Source organism: Pygoscelis adeliae, unplaced genomic scaffold, assembly GCF_000699105.1.
Source record: "Pygoscelis adeliae isolate BGI_AS28 unplaced genomic scaffold, ASM69910v1 Scaffold227, whole genome shotgun sequence".
In the NCBI taxonomy this organism is placed as follows: Eukaryota; Metazoa; Chordata; class Aves; order Sphenisciformes; family Spheniscidae; genus Pygoscelis; species Pygoscelis adeliae.
The window spans coordinates 4,793,546-4,814,546 of NW_008825100.1; the positions used below are offsets into that span (position 1 = coordinate 4,793,546).

At 35.3% G+C, this 21,001-nt stretch overlaps 1 protein-coding gene across 2 annotated transcripts in view; it reads right to left on the minus strand.

Annotated features, from left to right (window-relative positions):
- Positions 1–11: 11 nt before the first annotated feature.
- Positions 12–21,001, minus strand: part of PTPN4 (protein tyrosine phosphatase, non-receptor type 4 (megakaryocyte)) — a 74,285-nt gene continuing 53,295 nt past the window's right edge. For both annotated transcript variants that reach the window (XM_009327150.1, XM_009327149.1), the window contains 11 exons: positions 18,971–19,054; positions 18,829–18,885; positions 17,316–17,472; positions 15,646–15,812; positions 14,098–14,188; positions 13,951–14,012; positions 13,030–13,176; positions 10,647–10,775; positions 9,007–9,155; positions 5,693–5,828; positions 12–3,106 (listed from right to left, as the gene is read on the minus strand). In XM_009327150.1, coding sequence (XP_009325425.1) covers positions 3,020–3,106; positions 5,693–5,828; positions 9,007–9,155; positions 10,647–10,775; positions 13,030–13,176; positions 13,951–14,012; positions 14,098–14,188; positions 15,646–15,812; positions 17,316–17,472; positions 18,829–18,885; positions 18,971–19,054 — 1,266 coding nt within the window. In that variant the 3' untranslated portion in view covers positions 12–3,019. The remainder of the gene's footprint in view (positions 3,107–5,692; positions 5,829–9,006; positions 9,156–10,646; positions 10,776–13,029; positions 13,177–13,950; positions 14,013–14,097; positions 14,189–15,645; positions 15,813–17,315; positions 17,473–18,828; positions 18,886–18,970; positions 19,055–21,001) is intronic.

Genomic DNA, 21,001 nt, shown 5'->3' on the forward strand with positions numbered 1-21,001 from the left:
CACCAAACATTTTTCCTAATCAAATGGTATGAAAATAATTATTCATAAAATCCAACAGTCATAACACCAATCACGTATAGGTCTATAGGTCATTATGTCTGAAAGATACATTCATGTTTTGTACAGCATGAAACATACAAAAACTTCCTTAAAAAACTCTTAAGGATGATACAGATCTTCATAACCCAAAGTAAAATATTTAGCAGTTTTGCTTCTTTTTGGCCATATAAAAATATTTTAAAGGCCATTTATACCACAACAGGTAGAAACATTTGAATGAATGATTTATGGTGCAGAAAGGCTTTAATGCTATTCTCTTTCCCAATCAGTTTTTGGTTACCACTATCCTGGCTTTGGAGCAGCCAAAAAGCCACCGAGTCGCTGATGGCCAATTATCTAAGAACAGTTACTTTGTTCCAATTTTTTTCCCAGTGCAACTAGTTAATACACTACAAATCAGCTTGAGTCAGCCCAGTGGAAGATTTTGAAGAGACCTGTTATTCTTGCCTGTGTTTGTAATCAAAAAAGTAATGACAGACGACCAATAAATATCCCACACTTAATTGTGATATAAATGGGTCTTTTGAACTCAAACTGCTTTGGCAACTTTACATAAGAATATTTAAATATGTGACATACCAACACTATATAATGTTGCTATAAACTCCATTTCTGATTTCCCTCAGAAAAAAAGGGCAAATGCTATTTTCATTTATAACTTGACTATGAAGAAAATTTATTTCAATATAATGGATGAATTATTTTAATTTTTAGACATTAAGTGCTGAGTTTAAAATAACCTTCCAACTAGCCAGCATCTCAGCTAATAATTTCGTCACATGGAAGTTAAAGCTTATACTTTCCTAAAGAAGAATTTTCTTTTGTTGCAAATGGCTTAAAATAAAACTGAGATTAAAGCTACCTTATTACTCTTTTTCAGTTTATCGGATCCAGAGATTCTTGTAAGATTCATTTGTCACTGAGGGATAATATCGATTTAAGCATCAAATCTAGAAATATAAGGAACAGGGCCACAGGCCACCTAATATTATTTTGTTTTCTAAAAATATTTAAAACTCTATCTTCCATTTGGCATTGTGGTTCACAATTATTACTAAGTCATAAGCCAGGATTTCACTTTGCCTGAATCCCTTTTCACTTAATAGTTCATAGCTGATCTCTTTCCAATGTCCATAGAACACAGTATTTTATATAATATAATTCTTCAATAGTTAAAAATTATTTAGCGTAGAACTTTCCATTTTAATTCTATGCTCTATATAGCTTACAACAAAATTTACTGGATAAACATTTTCAGGAAACCAATACAATAAATTAAAACTTTTAAATAGAGGGCACAAAGTCATGTTGTCACAGGGCAGTCAAAGAAATGACTGATTTTTTTTTTTCTTACAGTATATTACACTGGATACCTTGCTTCTGACTTGGTTTCTCCTATACTCAAAAAATATTAAAAAGCCGGGAATTTATGCATCTTTAGAATGAGCTCAGATACTGTATCAGACAGACATTTCTTACAAATCTACCTACTTAAATAAGAAGCAACGCATACCAACTGGAACAATTTTGCACAAGCATAACAGAAGGTGATTGGGGTCATTATGGAATTAAAATAAAGTTCTGGGACAACTTCATAGTGTTCTCCTCCCTTCCCCGCACCCAAACAATTAAAAAAAAAAAAAAAAAGGCAGACCTGTACGAACATGGCTTGAAATCAACTATGAGGCCTTAAAAAGTAATTGGTTAGCAGATAATGGAATTAAATCACATCTGATTGTAAGTTCAACTTAATTATCAGTGCTATTAAAGAGTTATGTTCTAATTGAGTAAGACAGCTATTCTCAATATAAGGCTAAAACAAAGTATCAGCTTCTAATGACCTACCAGCATTTCATAGTAAGCTGCTAGTAAGTTACTAGTTGGAAGGAATGAAGGAATGTGTCAGATTTTTCACATAATTAGAACACAGCAGCATACAATGCTCATTCATTAAGTTGGCAGAGGTGCTTTTGCTACCGAGAGTAGCACACAGGTACTTGTATAAGGAAAGAGGGAATGGTTTTTCCATGACCCCTTGCAGTAACGCATTCCAAGCACCAAGGGCCGTTTTTAAAATCTGAACCCATTAAGATAAATATGACAGGACAATACCACCCCCACAGAATCATGAGTGCCTTTCACTGGATGTACGCTGTAAGTTTCAAGGCACTTAAGGGGTTAAGACATAATGCATGCACTAGTTCCCATCACGTAATCTTAAGTCACACGAATCAGAATACACCAGTGTATGACACACAAGCTGTGTCAAAGAAATGCTGTTGGTTTTTTTGTTGTTTTTTTTTATTTTTATTATCGTTATTATTTTGTACAAGATGCTGGTAAGAGGGCATTATGCAGCTACTGCTGGGTTAACACCGACGCCAGCTTTCCTCTAACAACCAGCTGGTCTCTAGTAAGGGTGTAGGACAAAGTGTGCTGCATCAGTAGGCAGTGTGTATCTATCTAGTATCGGCAATATTGCTAATGTTGTAAAAAACAAAACAGTGAGAGTCTGTACATAGTAAATAAACCTAGCACTGGAAAAAGACCATGGCTTAGTGTATTTTTTCATTTGTTTTTCATTTTAAGAGACATGGGTGTAAAACAGAGTGAAATAATTCCAAGCCTTGTTTGTAGCAATTCAACCAGAAGCGCAGAATATGGCACTACAATGAAATATCGTAGATTACCCTGAACACAATTAGTTCTTTCAGTTTATGGTTTGTTCGGAGCAAAGCACGAAAATAAAGTCTTCAAACAGATGAAGGTTAGAAGAGTTTCAGAGACTGATTTTGTTTCAACGTAAAGTGCAACAGTGCTGAAGTTTTTCAAAGTTCTTTGTCAATTCTTTGCTGTACTTCACTATCATTTCCTGCAAGCAGTATTATGGCACAAAGAATGCTGCCAGTTCGTTACAGAGGACAGGATTCCTCAACTGATATCCTAGGTTTTTTGCTCTTTACTTATGCAGTGATGCTTGTAAAGGTTTAATAAATCCTTCTTCATACACCTTCAAAATAGCTTCACATACAAATCTGTATTGACTCTGAAAAGGAGAGTAGATTCAGTAAGTTGAAAAGAAATGTAATTGAACCATGTCATTTGGAAGCAGAAAAGGCCTCTAAGATGTCCCCATCCCATTCTCTTGACAGGCCAAGAACTGTACTTCAAAGTCAGTTTAGGAAACACAAAACCACCGGAACTTTATATTAGAACATCTTGTTTCTCAACAGAAGAATGGGATGAATGGCACTTTGAAATATATACCAAAAGTCATACCCACAAAACCAGTACTATTATTGCAACATCACCTATTTAGTAATTTTCTGCTCTTCATTTCATTGCTGAAGTTTCACTGACCTGAGGTTTCCATACACTTGGATTTCAAAGCTATAGTTTCAAAGCACTTTTTCATATTTAAATTAATACTGGCATGTTATTGGCACCTCCCTCTCAGAATTTGATAAGAAGAAAATTGTTTCATGTTTTAAAAAGCCAGAACTCCAGTTTCTTAACATTATATAATGTCTAACTCTGCAATGTATTCAAGTCTAGCACCAGCACACAGAGGCCATTATTATTTTATTTTAAACAAATAATAGTTAAAAAACCCAACAATAATCGAATTAGAATATAATGAAAATAAAATGAAATAAAAAGCACTGTTTTGTAAAGCGCCACAATTAACACTGAATACTGCATAATGATGTTTATGCTGGTCAGAAAGCCAGCATGCCTGCCTTTTCAGTGTCGTGGAATATCCCTCTGTATGCAGTAATTAGTGATGCCAGATCTTAAATGGGCACAGTAACAGATTTAGTAGTAGAATCATTATTTACTGTATTACTGCATGTATATTAAAATAGTTAAATTCATACGTATTTGTGTAAAACACTTATTTTGCCTCCAGTGCTCCCTCAAGGAAACTCTGAACTCAACTCCCATAGTACACACAGCAGACACCCATGCATAGGGCCATCTTGTGGACACCGAGTGAATCTTTCAGGATATACAAAATCAGGAAGAGTGCCAAAGGAGAAATTATAATAGAATCATATGTTTATGAAATCTTAAAAAAAACCACTCCAAGTCTTTTATTATCCCTTCTCCCTCTGATGCAATAAACACCTGCATTTCACTGAAGCTTGAAAATTCTGGTTTCTCTAAGAAAAATGAGAAGACCAGAAGATATTTAGCACGTGCTGTGAAAAAAAAAAAATAGTCAAAACCCTTACCACTGCACCTCCTACCTTTACTAATAAAACTCTCTTCCTCTCTGTGTATGCTAGAGAGGTACGCTATTCATACTGTATAGTCATCACAAACAGCAAGAGCCATCCTTCATTATTTTTCATGTATCATCTTCCTCACCCTTCCTGTGCTAGCTGAATAATACAACTATTTTTTAGTGGAACATGAATATCAGACAGCAGCACCGAATGATAGATGACCTAGAAATGGAGGCCCATATGTACTTTTTGTCAGTCTGAATACTCTCTGAAGAACACAAAAGGTTTATTCAAATTTGATCAGAGGACAGCAGCAGGGACATTAAAATTACTACAATAAGTTAGTTAATAAGGTAGTTACAATAAGTAACTACCTTCAGGTAATTGTGGGAGAGATTTGATACTGGATCTAGTGCCTTTTCTCCTTCAAAATACTTTCTCTTTTAAACACTATATACTACGAGTAAAACTATACAACTGATTACTGATTAAAAAAAATAAAAAACCTGGAACTGGTCAAAGCTTGGAACAACCAAGAGTGCAAGCTTTTTTTTTTTTTTTTTGAAAGACAACACAACCCAATCTTTTGACCCTTTTTAGGTATTTTCTAAAAATGTAAACACAAACTGCTCTCAGAGATACGCAACACCTAACTGACACAAATAACGAGTTTCTAAATCTGTTCTAAAACTTTTACAATTCTGAAATATAATACATTAAAGCAACATCGCAATTATCTCAAAAAACCCCAAACATTATAGATCCAGGAAAAATTCTAGCATCTTAAGATACATCAAATGTGAAGAGAGCACCAGAAGAATCCTGGTAGAAACTCACTTTTTTTAGACTAAATACACTTAAAATTACTTTGATATATCTCGCATCAGACTTAATTACACTGATTTTTAAAAATATTATTTATCTGATTATTTCCCTTTAATTGAGTCACTACAGGGCAGAGTTAAGGCTTGTTTTCATTATAACTAAGGCAACATAAAATCACTGCATTGCATCACTGAAGGTTTTTCTTGCATGTCTTGGACCTTTCTGTGTTTGTCTTTCACACTGCTCCCATTCTTAACACCTGGAATCAGGCTCCTGCTTTCTCGACTGAGTAGTTTTTACACTACTGAAAATTGGCCCTTTTTCACATTAATTGCCAGGTATCCCTGAAACAGCTGCTGCTTTTTTCAAGTTTTCTTTGTAGAAATTTAAAAAATTGCTCCTTTCCAATAGCCTTAGCAATTTATTCCTGCCTGGAGCCAAAGCTACAGCTACACTGGGTGAAGGTGACCTCTTTGCAATATGATCAACAGCAAGTATATTAAAAATCCATCTAATAATATGACTAGATAATAGGAAATTACTCTTCTGCAACACAGAACAGCAAGTATGATACTCACAGGTGTTTGGATCATCATGGCTCTTTGATCTCTCATGGTTCTTACAATATCTAATGGATAAACAGGCTGATTGCACTCAATGAGACACATAGCTGTCTCCATAGTGATAAGAACTCCCGTCCGTCCAATCCCAGCACTGAAAAGAACAACAAAAACCCCAAAATGGAAAATGAAACAAAGTGTCTGAAATATAGTTCATACTTAAAGACCTTCCTTCTCAAGGATTCTCATGACTGATCTTCATGATTCGCATACTATTAGGGCAGGGGTTAGACAGATAGCATCTGTGTCACTGGAAGCCTCCATCCTGCCTGAACAGAGCAAAAAACAGTGAGTGCAGAGTTGTCAGTCCTTTGAAGAGGGAGTGTCTTAACCCAGCCATTCACTTGAGCAGAATTTACAAACAGATATTTATTCAGACCATGTTATAAACCATACTGATACCTAGGATGATAACAAAACACAGAGATACCTAGCATACACTGTGTACTTTGTGTCAGTTTGACCATTACTGGAATGACTGTTACTGGAATGTTGGGCTGATTTGATAAAACCATGTTTATGTTCTTTAAGTGATCCATACCTTCATATTTCAGAATAAGGAATAGAACAATTACTAGAAACCTTTGGAGGATGACAATAATGATAATTTTCTTAGTGTTAAAAAGTACAAGAGAGATCTAACTTGTGTAGTTTGAAAAGGAATACGTAATAGCAATCCCTTTTAAGACACGGAAGAACCATAACATATACATCTCGGAATGGCAAAATTGTTAAGAGAGCTTACATGAATAATCTTTAGCTTAAAAATAAAACAAATCTAAAGATTTATCTGCATTGTTTTACATACACATACACTTTTCCACAAGTAGCAATCCTCAAAGACTGAATATTTAACTTTGAACTTGATAATCGGTTTCAAATTCAAATTTTTCATATTCAAGAAAATTATGTTGCACTTTTGAAATAGAAAACCAATGTTTCTCCATATTTGAATACAGGACCAAATCCGTATTTTCAAACACCAGCATTATCTCAACTCATACAACTAGTATTTCAGTCAATAAACGAAAGTGTTTGTTTCTAAATTAGTTAATATAAACATGCCAAATTTGGAACTTAATTGTTCTGATTTTGAAGCATAACTTCAAATTAAGTCTGGCCAAACTACTACTTTAAATCTTTGCCCAGAAGGTGGCATTAAAGCTACTATATATTTCAGTGATATCATGAGAATTTTATGGCAAGATGTAAATGTGCTGGTTATATAAAATTATTCAGTAGCATTTTATATTTCTAGAATTTATACATACAGAATTTGTACGCAGAATGCTTTATCAAATCGAAACAGGAACAGTACCTGTCAAAGAACCTAATGACTCATTTTACAACTTCAAAAGATTCAGAGAAGGGCAACAACAATGATGGAAAGTGTGATAGTTTCCATATAATAAATATCAGGTAGGCTAGGACTCTTCAGCCTGGAAAAAGAAATAATGGACTGATGGAGGGGAACACTGAGACAGGACATGAAAATCATGAAGGGCATGGACAGGACGGGTGCCTTACTCTCTCATCTAGAACAAGAATTAGAAACTGTTCAACTAAACCATTAGGAGCCTTGTAAAAATAAAAACAAACACATGAACACAAGCTTGGAAACTAGTGTTTTAAGTAGTTGAACATAACAAAAACCTTTCCAATTTCTTAAGGTTTTTGTTGCTTTAGAATCTCTGTTTTTTTTTTGTTTTGTTTTTAAACTACTATTGCACAAAAGAAAAGTCTGCTCTACTAGCTACTTGGATTCCCCACGCTAAAGACGGTGGCTTAGTCCTGAAAACAAGTTTCACCATTTTGTTGCACTAATACCTTGTCCTATTATACTGAACAGATGTTAAAAATAGTGTGCATGCACCATATGGAGGAACTCCCGGGCTCCTTCAGCTTGACTCATTAGTGGAATTTGGTTATACTTCCCAACAGCCACCAAGTTAGGCCAATCAAGTAAATTATGCCGAACTGTGATATTCCCTCTCTTTTCTTCTGTGAAACATAAAACTGTTATAAATGTTGGTACTGAAATTATCAGTGTGGAGCTGAACTGATGCCTCATTGAGATGAATGAAACTGTTCATACTCTCCAAAGTTTTTGTTCCAGTGTCTCTGCAGACTTGCACACTTTATATTCTAGAAGTTGTATTTGACTGATATTTTCACTATTTGTTCACAACCATATAAACCAAAGTACGTCAATTATGTTGAGGAACAATATAATTTAAGACAGTGGCATTCTGGTACTGGTTTCTCTAGTTAATAAGATTCACCCTGACCAGCATAAAGAAGAAGATATGGCAAAGCCAATTAAATACAGTTTCTGATACACAAAGTGTTAGAAAGAGAAAACATTTTTCTTTCATCTTCTTCAATAAATGTCTAGTTTACTTGTAGATTAGATAGTCTTTAAATTTATTTTATCCCGTAAACTTCTCAGCTTTTCTCTGACCAGGAACAACGCACACCTGACTCAGGAACACTGACTGACTGGGGAGCATTTGGGAATTTAGAGGTCAAATTTTATTCACAGAACTGCTCACCAAGAATTGGCATAGCACATGTTCATTTGAAGACATTTGGCATTATGCATTATTATAGTTTACTAGTTAGGTATTTTAAAGGATTAAGACTTTGAAATTTACTATAGGAATGTAGAATGCTATTAAAAACTATTGCACAAAAACCCCAAAAAACCCACATTTCATGTGTACCTAAAAATCTGAGTAACAGAGTTATTTTAATTCATGACAAAAGTAAATTGTTGAGGAAAATGTGTTATCTTAATGTACGTATCAAAATATCATGTAGCCTAAGACTGCAGACTTGAGAGAAAGTGTCTTTTATTTGATCATTGCATATACCACCCACGTTTTCTGCTACAGATTATTTATACAGCTATTCTGGAATTTTCTAGAATTGTCACCATGGGGAAAAGGTTCCTAAGTATCTTTTGCCATTTCCCTGAATTATTATATAAACTGTTAGCACAAGCATTTACACTGTAAACAAAACAAACCAAAACCAATTACATCCCTGAAGATGTGCATGTAGATATTCAAAATTTTGCATGTAGATATTCAAAATTTTGCCTATTGAAATGTGATTATAATTTTAAGTAGTTGTTTAAATGTTGAGTTCGCCTGTCATCCCCCAAAGCAGATACAATTAAATGCTTATTTCAACCACACAGCACAGAAAAGCTATTTGATGATAAATAAGTTCAGTCTGATGATTTAATAAAGTTGGGAAAAAATGGATACCTGCAATGAACAACAACAGGTTCTTCTCTGCCAGCCCTCTTCTTTCGCACAAGACACACAAAATCTAGGAAATCGCTGGAATCATCAGGAACCCCGTGATCAGGCCATGCTATATACTGGATTTGGGTTAGTTGGCGGCTTTCCTCTTTCTAATCAGAAACACGAAGTTTATTCAAAGGTAATTCAGGTCCCATTAGAAAGAAAAACACCAAAAATAATAATAATAAAAAAAAAATCAATGGTACATTTACAGCAACTTGTACCCACAATAAAAGTGGCTTCAGGCAACTAGCAGCACTTTATTAGTGTTAATCATTGCTCATCCTGGATTTTATAATTAATTTTTTTTTCTTAAAAACAAAAAAGGCAATCCACAAATGTTTACATCTTCAACAGGTTAAAAAAATTACACACCATGTAATAGCAAAGCAGTTCCAAGGATACCAATGATCTATCTGAACACCAGATGTACAAGAAGGTGGTCAAATTTTTAGCAAAACAAATTTAACAGAAAGAGGTACTATCTTACTAGATCAAATGACAGAACCAGGGTAGGGAGGGGAGGGGCAGGACTTTCAGATGTAATAGCTTTCCTTCAGACCCCGTGTGAACAGCAGCATTGTTTTGGCTTTATCTGCACCTCTGAATTTTATCCAGCATACTATACATAACATGCAGAATGACTTTGTTTTCTACTCTTTCCTGCTCCTTGCTCTAATATCACAAACATAATCTGCCTCTGGTTAGTGGAGGGGACAGGCCGTACAATCAGTGTAAAAGCAGCATTTCAAAGAACAGGAGTTACCACACTTTAAATAACCTTTAGGCATGGAATCGTTTACTGAGGTTCCACTGCTGATAACAAATGAGCAATTGTCTGAACAGGACACAGGGAAGGAATTTTAACTGCAAACTGACTAAAAGGCAGCTCTATAAAACTGGCATCTCATCTGGTAACCCAAGCAGTGAGAAATGAGTACATGAACTAAATTCCAGATACTAATTTCCAAACACTTCTGAGATTGAAATGCCAGCTGGGGAGGCTCTGAAAACTACACGTGCCCTGAAAATCATGCAATGCATATTCAAAAAGGTCCTTGTTTACACGTAGTCGCCAATCCCAATTCATCTTTCTCTCAGCAGGATTTATCTTCCATCTACTTGCACATATACTCCCAAGATGGAATTATTAAGAACTGTTTGCCTCTACAATGACAGATTTTCAGTTGCAATAACGAAATACCTCTAGTGTCGCATCTTTTGAAAACATCAAGGGAATAACAAGTTTCTCAACTTTTTTAATTACTCTTTTTCTTTGGCCAGGGCATGAAAGACACCAGTAAAGACTTTTAAAACAAATAACACATCTTTTCTGTGATTTAAAACCGATTAATATGATTATGGAAACTGAATCTTTGTGATATTTTGCTAGTGAAAGGCTTGTTATCATTCTAAGACCAGAATTTATACTAGGTAAGTACATGGCAATATGAGTAGTTTTCTAAAGGCTTCTAGAAATAAACAGTTCTATTTATGTGGATATGCCACCAAGTTGAGAAGAAAGTCTCATGAAGTAAGTTTTAGCTAGTCTGTGAGGATTCCACAGATTAGTACTTAAAATATATATATTATGACTTTACCTCCAGATTAGTCAATGTCATTTCTCGAAAGACATAAGCAGGATTTCCTTCTTCTGAATGGCAGGTAATCTGGAAATTCCCATATGACGAGCTTCCTGATGGCTCTGGCCAGTACTGATGGCATTTAACCTAGGGTCAACACATTTTTAAAGATGCCTGTGTTTAAATTCACAAAGTATTATTTTCATTCTCTCTAGTTTCTTATACCTTTGTTCATTAAAGACTATTTTGATCATTTTGTAATCACTATTGATTTACTTACCAAATAGACTGTGTTACCCAATTATTGTTTATAAAATAAGGTATCGCAGAGATTTCCTGGTTCTCTTTTCAAGAGGACACATGCACCAGCTCTTGAGGATAGTTTAACTGAAGATGGATGCCTTTAACTTTCATTACAATTTTTTAAAAAAGTATATCGATAAATATTCCATCTTAACACTTGAATGACAAAGATGCTGCTTTATAAACATTTCTGACCTCCAAAATCCTAATCTAATCTTCTCAAAGCACATTCATATGGGAAAAGAACAAATGGAAAAAAAAGCGATAAGCAACAAAAGAGTTGCTAAGCTAATGCAGAAGTTAGGGGGATGCAGATGGTGGACTTCAAAGACTCTTGATCAAGTAATCAAATGTGAATGAAAACTTCAAACACTAAGATTTTCAGATATATCGCTTGAACACCTAATTACAGAGGTCATTTCAGCTCAAGTGTACTTTTGTTTTTCCAACCCACCTGGCAATTCTTTAAGAGCAGCCAGATTTGCAGACTTCCTGCTCCACTGAGACATCCCGGCATGCAGTGGGATAGTGATGTCAGTAGCCTCATGATCAGCTTTAGAGCAGGGAGTCTGCCTACGGGTATAAGACAGATAAGTCCTTTTATTTCATTATTAAGCAGCTCTCCAAAGAACTCCACAAATATCATTATTGAAGGGGTGGGGGAACCTCAGAGAACTGCTCTTGCAAGTCTGTTCTTAGCAGATCTGCAAAAAAACCTCAAATTAAAAGGGCACTTGTACTGAAATTCCCTCTAATCATGTTCATTTGGGAGCAGGCAGCATCATGCTAACATTGAGTCACCGAAAAACGCTTTAAAAACGCTGCAACTCCCCTTCAATTATTTTAATTATATTTAGAGGCCTGACCTCCCAGCAAATATATAGTTATTAAAAAGTTAGAATATAGACACACAGCTGAACTACAGTATGAGTTGATCAGAACACCCACAACCTACTATAAATCCATCTTCAAAAGAAATCCTGAATGTGGAGAAATTCCACTAAACTATTATTCCAGACTGTCATTTCTGTCACACACTCAACCACAGGGCTACTGTGAATGGTCCAGACCATAAACCCAGTAACTCTGCGATTACACTGTGTGTATGACCAGATTTGATTGTTTTGCCTGTCTCCAAAGGACAAAGATGCATAATAAACAAAGCTATTAAGGAGAAACTGTAGCTTAAAAAACAAAGAAACAAAAGCAAAAAAAGTAATTTATAACTAAATTTTTTTTACACATTTTTGTATGCAAATGACTTAAAGGACAATGATTCTTTCATATGATTAAACAAATGTTTATAGCCACAGAAGAACATTGTATGAAAAATTTTAGATTTCAAGCTTATCAAGGATTCTCTTAAAGACAGCCACCCAGGCATGGGATCTTAACACTACAAAGCTGTGTTAGGCTGCCTTAAAAAATTAATCTCTCTACATATCAAGCAACTAATCTAAAAAAACTGATGAAACAACTTGGAGTTCCTTCATTTGAAGTTTAGAGAGAAAAAAAAAATCCTACGAAGGTAAATTCTACTTGCTTTTTACTTTACAATAAAGAATCAAACAAAGAAGCCTGAAAATATTGTGAGAAATAGGTGAAGACTTCAATGTATTTCAGAACGGAACAAAGTTTAAATATTAGCTACGTTAACAATATAAGGACGTTTAAAATGTAAGAGTCATCATTGCAACGGAACTAGGAATGCACTGCCCTTATGAAAAAAAAGTCATAGACTCATAGAATACTTTGGGTTGGAAGGGACCTCTAAAGGTCATCTAGTCCAACCCCCCTGCCATGGGCAGGGACATCTTCAACTAGATCAGGTTGCTCAGAGCCCCGTCCAACCTGACCTTAAATGTTTCCAGGGGTGGGGCATCCACCACCTCTCTGGGAAACCTGGGCCAGTGCTTCACCACCCTCAGCGTAAAAAATTTCTTCTTTATATCTAGTCTGAATCTACCTTCTTTTAGTTTAAAACCATTACCCCTTGTCATATTATGTCATAACAGTATATTCCTCTAATCTTTTAAAGGCTAATCACCAACAGATTTTTAGGTTATGCAAGTAGTATTTAAGGAAATCTTTTACTTACTCTGCCCCGTTCAACTTGAGTCGTTAACATTACAACCATAGATGAGCCTTGTTCCCAAGTCATCTGCCAAAAATCAGGACAAGTGTTCGGTAATGGACCTTGACAAGCAATGTACTGGTTTATTATTGTGGAAGAAGGGATTTCCATCTAAGAGAAGACAAAGTCATTATTTTAATTCTTACAGCAAATATAAGTCAGGCATCAGATATTTAGTATTTAGTAACTAATACATTAAAAAAGCATCAACTATATTAATTCTATTTATTATAAGTTAGTAAATATGGATTGGCACAGATAAAAATTCTTCAAAGTGTTTCACACATAAAATTATTACAAAGACCCAAGTACACTTCACATATTAACCGACAGTTATGTAGTTGCCACAATCAAGATTAATGGTCGAAAAAAGAAATGACAGACCAGCTGGCAAATAATTCAGGTGCAAACATTTCGTGCTCTGTGGGTTTCTGACACTAGCTTTTATAATACTGATCTTGGAATTTAATTTAATCTCGTTTTTTGCTCCTGAAAGGAAAAGTAGGTAGCCATAATTTTGTTGTTACTGACAATGAAAAAAACCCAAACCAAAAAACAAAGAGATGTAAAAGAAAGTGCTGCCAGATTAAACTTTACTGATGTTGAACACTACTGCCACATTAGTAATCAGAAAAGAAGAATGAATTCCTCTGATAGAGGGCTAGCTTCTCTTAGCATTTTTTCTTTTTCTTGGTTTCATTTATAAAAACACCTGCCACAAAGCATTAGCAAATATTTACAGTAAATTTCAAACCATCTGTCTACAGGTTTATCAGCCACTCTAGGCTGAACTAGATTTATGAAAATTTTTTTTTAACCAACTTCTCCATTGAAAAACCACAAAACTACTTAGTGTCAGAAGCTCTTTTGAAAAATACTACTCACATTTATATAATTTGCATTGATGTAATCTTCATTACTTTTTAAAATAACCCGTGTAGCATCATCTGAAAAAAATTTTAGAAAGATGTTACTTATTTACTAACCACAGTAAAGTACTTTTAGAACACATATACAAACACACATACTTACAAGGCGAAATGTCTCTGTATCTATTTTTGGAAATGTTTTGAGGTAATCTGGCACAAGACATTGTCATTCCAGGCTTTTTCCTATACAATTGCTAAAAGAGAAAACCGATGGTGAGACCATAATAGATGCAAAAGACCCATTAGTATATTATTTGTTTAGAGGTACTTTTTAGAACATAAACTACTGAGCAACAGTAGCTTCAACATACATGAAAATACTTCTCAAAAAAAAGCACTATGAATTTAGTTATGCTGTGGGATCACTGAAAATAACCAAGATGTCGTCACAATTTGTTTAAAGACAAACAGAACGTTAAATTTCAAGCTTCCATAAGAACATTGATCCAGAGAAAAGTCAATATTGTATACTGGTACGGGAATTGACTGATGCTGACATTCCACACGGTGATTTGGGGCAAGCAGATTGTGTTGTGTATAGGCATCTACCTACATTGCAGTTGTTTCACTTTTTTTTTTTTAAAAAACCAGAAGTCCTTCTGTATTTCAGTGACTGTAGAGCGCATCCTGGGCTACCTCGTGCTTTTCCTGCACAAAATCTCCTTTGAGAGGTTCCTGCCCTCTTATGCCTTAGCCACACACTGCCACAACCCTTGTGCTGCAAACAATATCAATGAAATGATCCAGGTTCAACCAAAAGCACTTTAAAAACTTTTAAACATTAAACCTGTTTGGGAGACTGAAAATGTATGGTTAAGGAGGGATTTTATATCACTTGAGAAAACCTCTTCTTTCTATATATAAAAGTAAATTTTACCAAAGATCTTAAAGAATAGTACATAAATGTATTTTATAAATATATGTTGTAATACATAATGCTAAGTCTCCATTTGGTCAGTAATTCACAGAATTCACACTGCTGTGTTTTACAAACCTACCGCGCTTCCTGCTTTAAGTCTTTTGATCTCATGCATTAAAGATGGAATATCATCAGGGCACAAGTTAGTGGTAAAGAAAGACTACAGCTATCAGCAGCCTAGGACCCCACAGGAAGTGCACTGTTCTTTTGAAATATGTCATTAAAAAATCAACTATTTATAAAAGACATTGTTACATTAACCCTTAAGATTAGGGCTGTATTTTCCATTGGTAATTTTACCTTCCCTCATTGAGATTGTCCATAAAATGTCAACAGCTCATCTGTCATTCAGTTTCAACAGTAACTTAGATATAGAATGAAGGTCTGAGTACAGAACACATATTTTGGTATACATTTTTCAATCTTCATGTCTGTGAAAGTATTTTATTAGCACAGGTCCCTGATAACCACAAAAAGCTGTAAGTAATCAATAAAGCTATTCATAACAAACAACAATAAAAACTAGTATTGGGATTATTCTATGCCATAAGTTTGCACATACAATACAGGATTGGATTTTTTTTGTTATTTTTCTTTTGAGAATGTAAGACAATAGTTTTGCCAAAAGATGCTGACTCTACTGAAATTTAACTGAAATCTGCTCTGCTTAAAATAATTACTCTCCCAAAAGACTTGGAACTTGCACACAGCTACAGACGACACTGTACTCACATCAAACTGAGCCAAGACAGCTCCAGTGATAAGCCCCTCTGCTAGCTGTATCATGGATTCCCTCAGAGCATTATCATCTTGATGGACACTATCAAGTGGAGATTTCTCAGGGATGTACTGGAAGTCAGGCTCACTCTCCAGCTTCTCTTCCACAACATCATAGACAGCTATAACAAATAAAGGTATGAACACTCTGACTGAACATGCTGTTTGGCAAGTAAAGTTAATTCTAAGTAATTTATTCAAAACAGCAAAAAATACAAGTGTTTCTCCTGTAGAAAAATCCACATTTATTAACACACTGATTTTAGTCCCCATCAGCAAGGCCAAGTAGCCTTTACTGATCATTATAATCCATGACAAAACTATTTTCTTTGGTTTAATAGTAATTTTAAGTGAAAGCACATCACTGACTGCTAAAATTTTGATCAAAACTCACGTTATACCCTACCTTGTCTGATGTAACTCCCTAATCTCAGATTCTCACATCATGCCTCTGAAGCCATTATGGTTGCATTTACATTTTTACTTTTAATTCACTTTGAACTGATTTTAGGCTTCAAGTAATTAGGGCAAGATGTGCAGACCACTTGAGAAAATGGCATTAATATATGTCATTATAATGCTATCAATGCTGTAAGCATGCCCTGCCTATAAATAAACTGAAAAATAATATGCATCTTCTACTACACATAACAGACGTATGCTGTTCGAAAGCCTGTTTTTAAATGATATCCCATGACCATGAAGGAAGAAACTGGCGACTCCTACAACTCAAATGTTTTTATCCAGAATACAAAGCTAATCAACACACAAGGGGAAACTCTTTTAGTAAATTTCTAAACAAAGCTAACGATTTTATCTGAAAAAGAAAGTAAGCACACAAAAACTGCAAGAGAACTTACACACAGAATGAGAGCACAAATAAGTGGGCAGTGTAAACAGGTGAGTAACGGAAAAATGGTTTATGAGGTGGCTGAGGTACTCTCCTAAAGTAATTTCAATTATTCCAATTAAACATCATTATTTTTCATTTTGCTTTTTCCTCTGCAACTGTATTATAATTGGGATGTGCAGCAAAATTAAATCCAGTGACCATCTGCTGGCAGTGCTCCAACAGTGTATTTCACGAATATACTGCACAAGCTGTTATTCAGACTGCATTTTTAGCACTTTCTTCTGTTAAGCCTTCTCAAGTAGAAACTCTACCAGTCATTCTAGATTGTTTTAAAAACATATGGAAGGATTTTGCATATATCGACCTCCAAAGTCATCCAAACACTGGGTGTTTGGTGAGGGGTTTTTTGTTTGTTTGTGTTTGGTTTTTATTTTCCTTAAGGGAATAACAGCAACCTCAGAAACTGCATTCAACATCCATATAGCTTTCTGGACATTTTATCAATGAGAGTGAGAGCAAAATTTAAATTAGCTCTCTGTTAGAAATATTTGATCTCTGACTTTCCTATTAATTTTCAACACTTAGTTATGCACAGCTCCTTAGAGTATGGGATCGATCAAGGTTTGTACAATACATTGTGTTGTTGCAATTCCTTTTCAAGGAAGGGAGTTCTTTCTTACAAAGATGTTAAGCATTCCATCTCACGACACAAAATGATTAGAAAATGAAAGCAAGGTATGGATTTTTTTATTATTACATACAAATCACTCACCATTGGGTCGAACTAGGAGCACAAGTTCCCCTGAGTGTCTCTCACAGCTAGCTTTAATAAACATAACAACTTGATCATGGGTATGTTCTGCTATATCCCTGCCGTTAATCAGTACAACCTGGTCCCCTTCATTCAAACGAGGGACACAGAGATCAGCCTGCAAGGTGAGGGGGGAAAAAAAATAAATCTGTAAAACAAGCCATTGCCAGTTTCTCACCTTAAAATAGCAACTTAAAGTAACTATACTTGGGGACTTGAATCCTAACAGCCTAGTTGCTATAGTTGCCACACTGTATTCAAATGATAAATTTAAGTGTTACACAATACACAAGACAGTGCCATTCACATGAACAAATCAATTTGCAACTGGGAGGTGACTGTCATTGTAACATGTCTTTCAGCAGCCGTTACTCCACTCCTCTGGTTGAAGTAGAAAGCTCCTCTGAATCGCATTTTGTATAGGCAATTAAAAAGCAGGATGTTTTTATCTTTGAAGGGAAGGGAGTAACATGGCAAAGCCTTGTTCAAATCAATTTCACAGGCTTAAACGCTTCAGGTGTGAAATATCACAACTGTAATGGCAAGAGTAAGACAAGGACCGAAGACAATGCACAAATGCCAGTAATCCCAAAGAGAGGAATCAGGTAATAAGAAAATCATTATTATAATCATGGTCTAAACATCATTGCAGAAAAGAAAGAGCACATGCCATCACCAAATATCTTCTCCTTAGACAGGGGACATTTAAAGCATTCAGCCAAAATTATTTATGTTACGTTATTAAATATTTCAGAGATAGTAATTAACAGGGACAAGAACAATGCTCTTGGCAAACATTTTAATAGTTTCAAATAGTTTAAAAAAAAAAAAAAGAAGAAAGCTGTACTTCTTAAATGTTAGCAAATAAACAGTTCACTCTAAAACAGAGCTGACTCCAGTCAGCTGAATACCAGGTCAGTATTTTTGGCAATCAACTGACAAAATATTGTGCCTACTTTGAAGACACTATTGATAGTCACTAAACACCAGTAAGAACAGACAATCAGACCTGATGAATGATTCATGATGTCTGATTTTAATCTAAATCTTGGCTTTATTCAGCTACATCTGTGACTAAAATAAGAGAGATTTGCTATTTTAGTTATTTTTAACATATTAAAACACACTTTCAATATATAATTTATGTGAAATTATATGAATGCCTGTATTTTAAAAAAGTAGTAAAATAAAGGTATTTTTAGGATGACATAGCTCAAGAAACAGTGCATACTGAACAGCTGTAACTCCCTGTAATTTTCAGGAATTAAATTTTGTTTCAGTAAGAAAAAATTGAAGAACTTTTAAAAATGTTATGTAGCCCCATCAAATTCTTACTGCAAATAATTTGCTTTGTTAGTATAATGGTATAGCACAAACTAATTTTCATAGGCAGCTATGAAATAATTTACAGTTTTGAATACATACTTCAAGATACACAGATATTGCTACCAGGTTTGTTTTTTTGGTAACTTACAGGTGTTCCTGGAGCTACTCTGGACACTATTACCGGCATCTTCTGATCATATCCCCCCTTTAAAAAGAAATTAAATTAGTAATAAATCATAAATATCAGAAAATAATCTTAATAGACCTGAAGGGAATATATGTACTGTTACCTTTACATTGAAGCCAAACCTTCCATTTTCATCTGGTTTCATTCTGATCATAACAAGATTGTCATGGGGGACACCACCATTGGGCTAGTAAACAAAAATTATATTATATTAATAAATATTTTGTTCATAGTTAGATTTTGAGGATATTGTATGTAATAATTTTGCAGTTTCCTCATCAAGTAATTGCTCCTGGACACTCGAGAAAACATCAAGTAACAGTGCAAACGTCTTATCTTGAGTTCTGCATAGAAGGGAAAAGTTACACATTTAAAAGTCCTGGACATAACTAAGTTAAAAGTGTGTTCTGTCAAAGCAAGCTCAAAGTAAGAAACAGCATTAGAAAAGACTAATTGGCTTCAAGTGGTCTTAAGAAAACACAGTTTACTAAATGGAAACTCCTTAAATTCATTTTAATTAAGACCGCAGTGAAAAGCGTGCAGGAAGAATGTAATATGATGAAAAATAAGGTAATTGAAGGTAGACTTCTGTTTCTATTAACAACAATATGATGGTAGTAAGCAAGGACAAGTTTGGCAACAAAATCTTGGTTGCATAGCTGCTACTCCATTTCCAATGTAGTGGAGTATGAGGTGCTTTCTCTCTGATTTCATTCTGATCACAGCAACGCTGTTAAAGGAAGTACCAATAAACTGGGGAATACTAGATACTGTTTTAATCTGGAAAAATCCATTTAGTGCCATTGAAGTGATTTTTAGTTTGTTCCCATCAATATTTATTTCACAGACTGAACATTAGCTCGTATTTCTATAGTTTCTATGGTGAGGATGCAAAGTATTATTGAAGAAGTTTGTTTCAAGGAAGTTTTCAATGTTACCAATTACAGCCAAAGCATGACTCATATTCACAAAGGAAGAAAACAAAAAGACTTATTAAAGCAAACATTTCTGTACATAAGAAAGTTCAAAACCTGCAGGTTCAATAGGTAAAAGAAGTCTGCTCAACTTGGCTCAGAAAGTTAACTCAATTCCAGATGTTTTCAGCTCCTGGTTAAAACAAAACACACACACACACACACACCCTCAAACACATTCATAGCAATGAAAAGATGAAAAATTTGGGGAAGGAAAGGAAAGTAACAGCATAAGATATGCTAATGAGAAGGGTGCTTAGGAAGCCTGATCATATGCAAATCATTTTAGCCTATGTTCACTGGCATGGGAGACCAGACTCAGGTTCCTGGGCAGAATGAACAATAACCAAGTGCTCATCTACAGCATTTGGCAACATTTGTGTCACTGCATTCCCCAGACAAAAAGGGAATAATAATTTCCTGCTTTAATAGGCTATTTTGACCAGCAGTTTATAATGAAAAACCTGAAGAGAGCACTGTATATCATCATTAACCTGTTTGACTGAAGGGACTCCTGGCCATACCTGTTTTGAAAAACTTCTGGACATTCTCAGACTGCTTACTTAGGGATTGCAGATGGAGTCAAAAGTTGTCATTTCCCTATCTGTCCTACTACCTTTCTAAATAGATTCTCCATACATAGAATCATAGAATCGTTAAGGTTGGAAGAGACCTCTAAGATCATTGAGTCCAACCGTCAACCCAACAACACCATGCCCACTAAACCATGTCCCTAAGCGCCTCATCTACACGTCTTTTAAATCCCTCCAGGGATGGTGACGCAACCACTCCCCTGGGCAGCCTGTTCCAATGCTTAACCACTCTTTCAGTAAAGAAATTTTTCCTCATGTCCAATCTAAACCTCCCCTGGCACAACTTGAGGCCATTTCCTCTCGTCCTTTCACCAGTTACTTGGGAGAAGAGACCAACACCCACCTCACTACAGCCTCCTTTCAGGTAGTTGTAGAGAGCGATGAGGTCTCCCCTCAGCCTCCTTTTCTCCAGGCTAAACAACCCCAGCTCCCTCAGCCGCTCCTCATAAGACTTGTGCTCCAGACCCCTCACCAGCCTCGTTGCCCTTCTCTGGACACGCTCCAGTACCTCAATACCCTTCTTGTAGTGAGGGACCCAAAACTGAACACAGTATTCGAGGTGTGGCC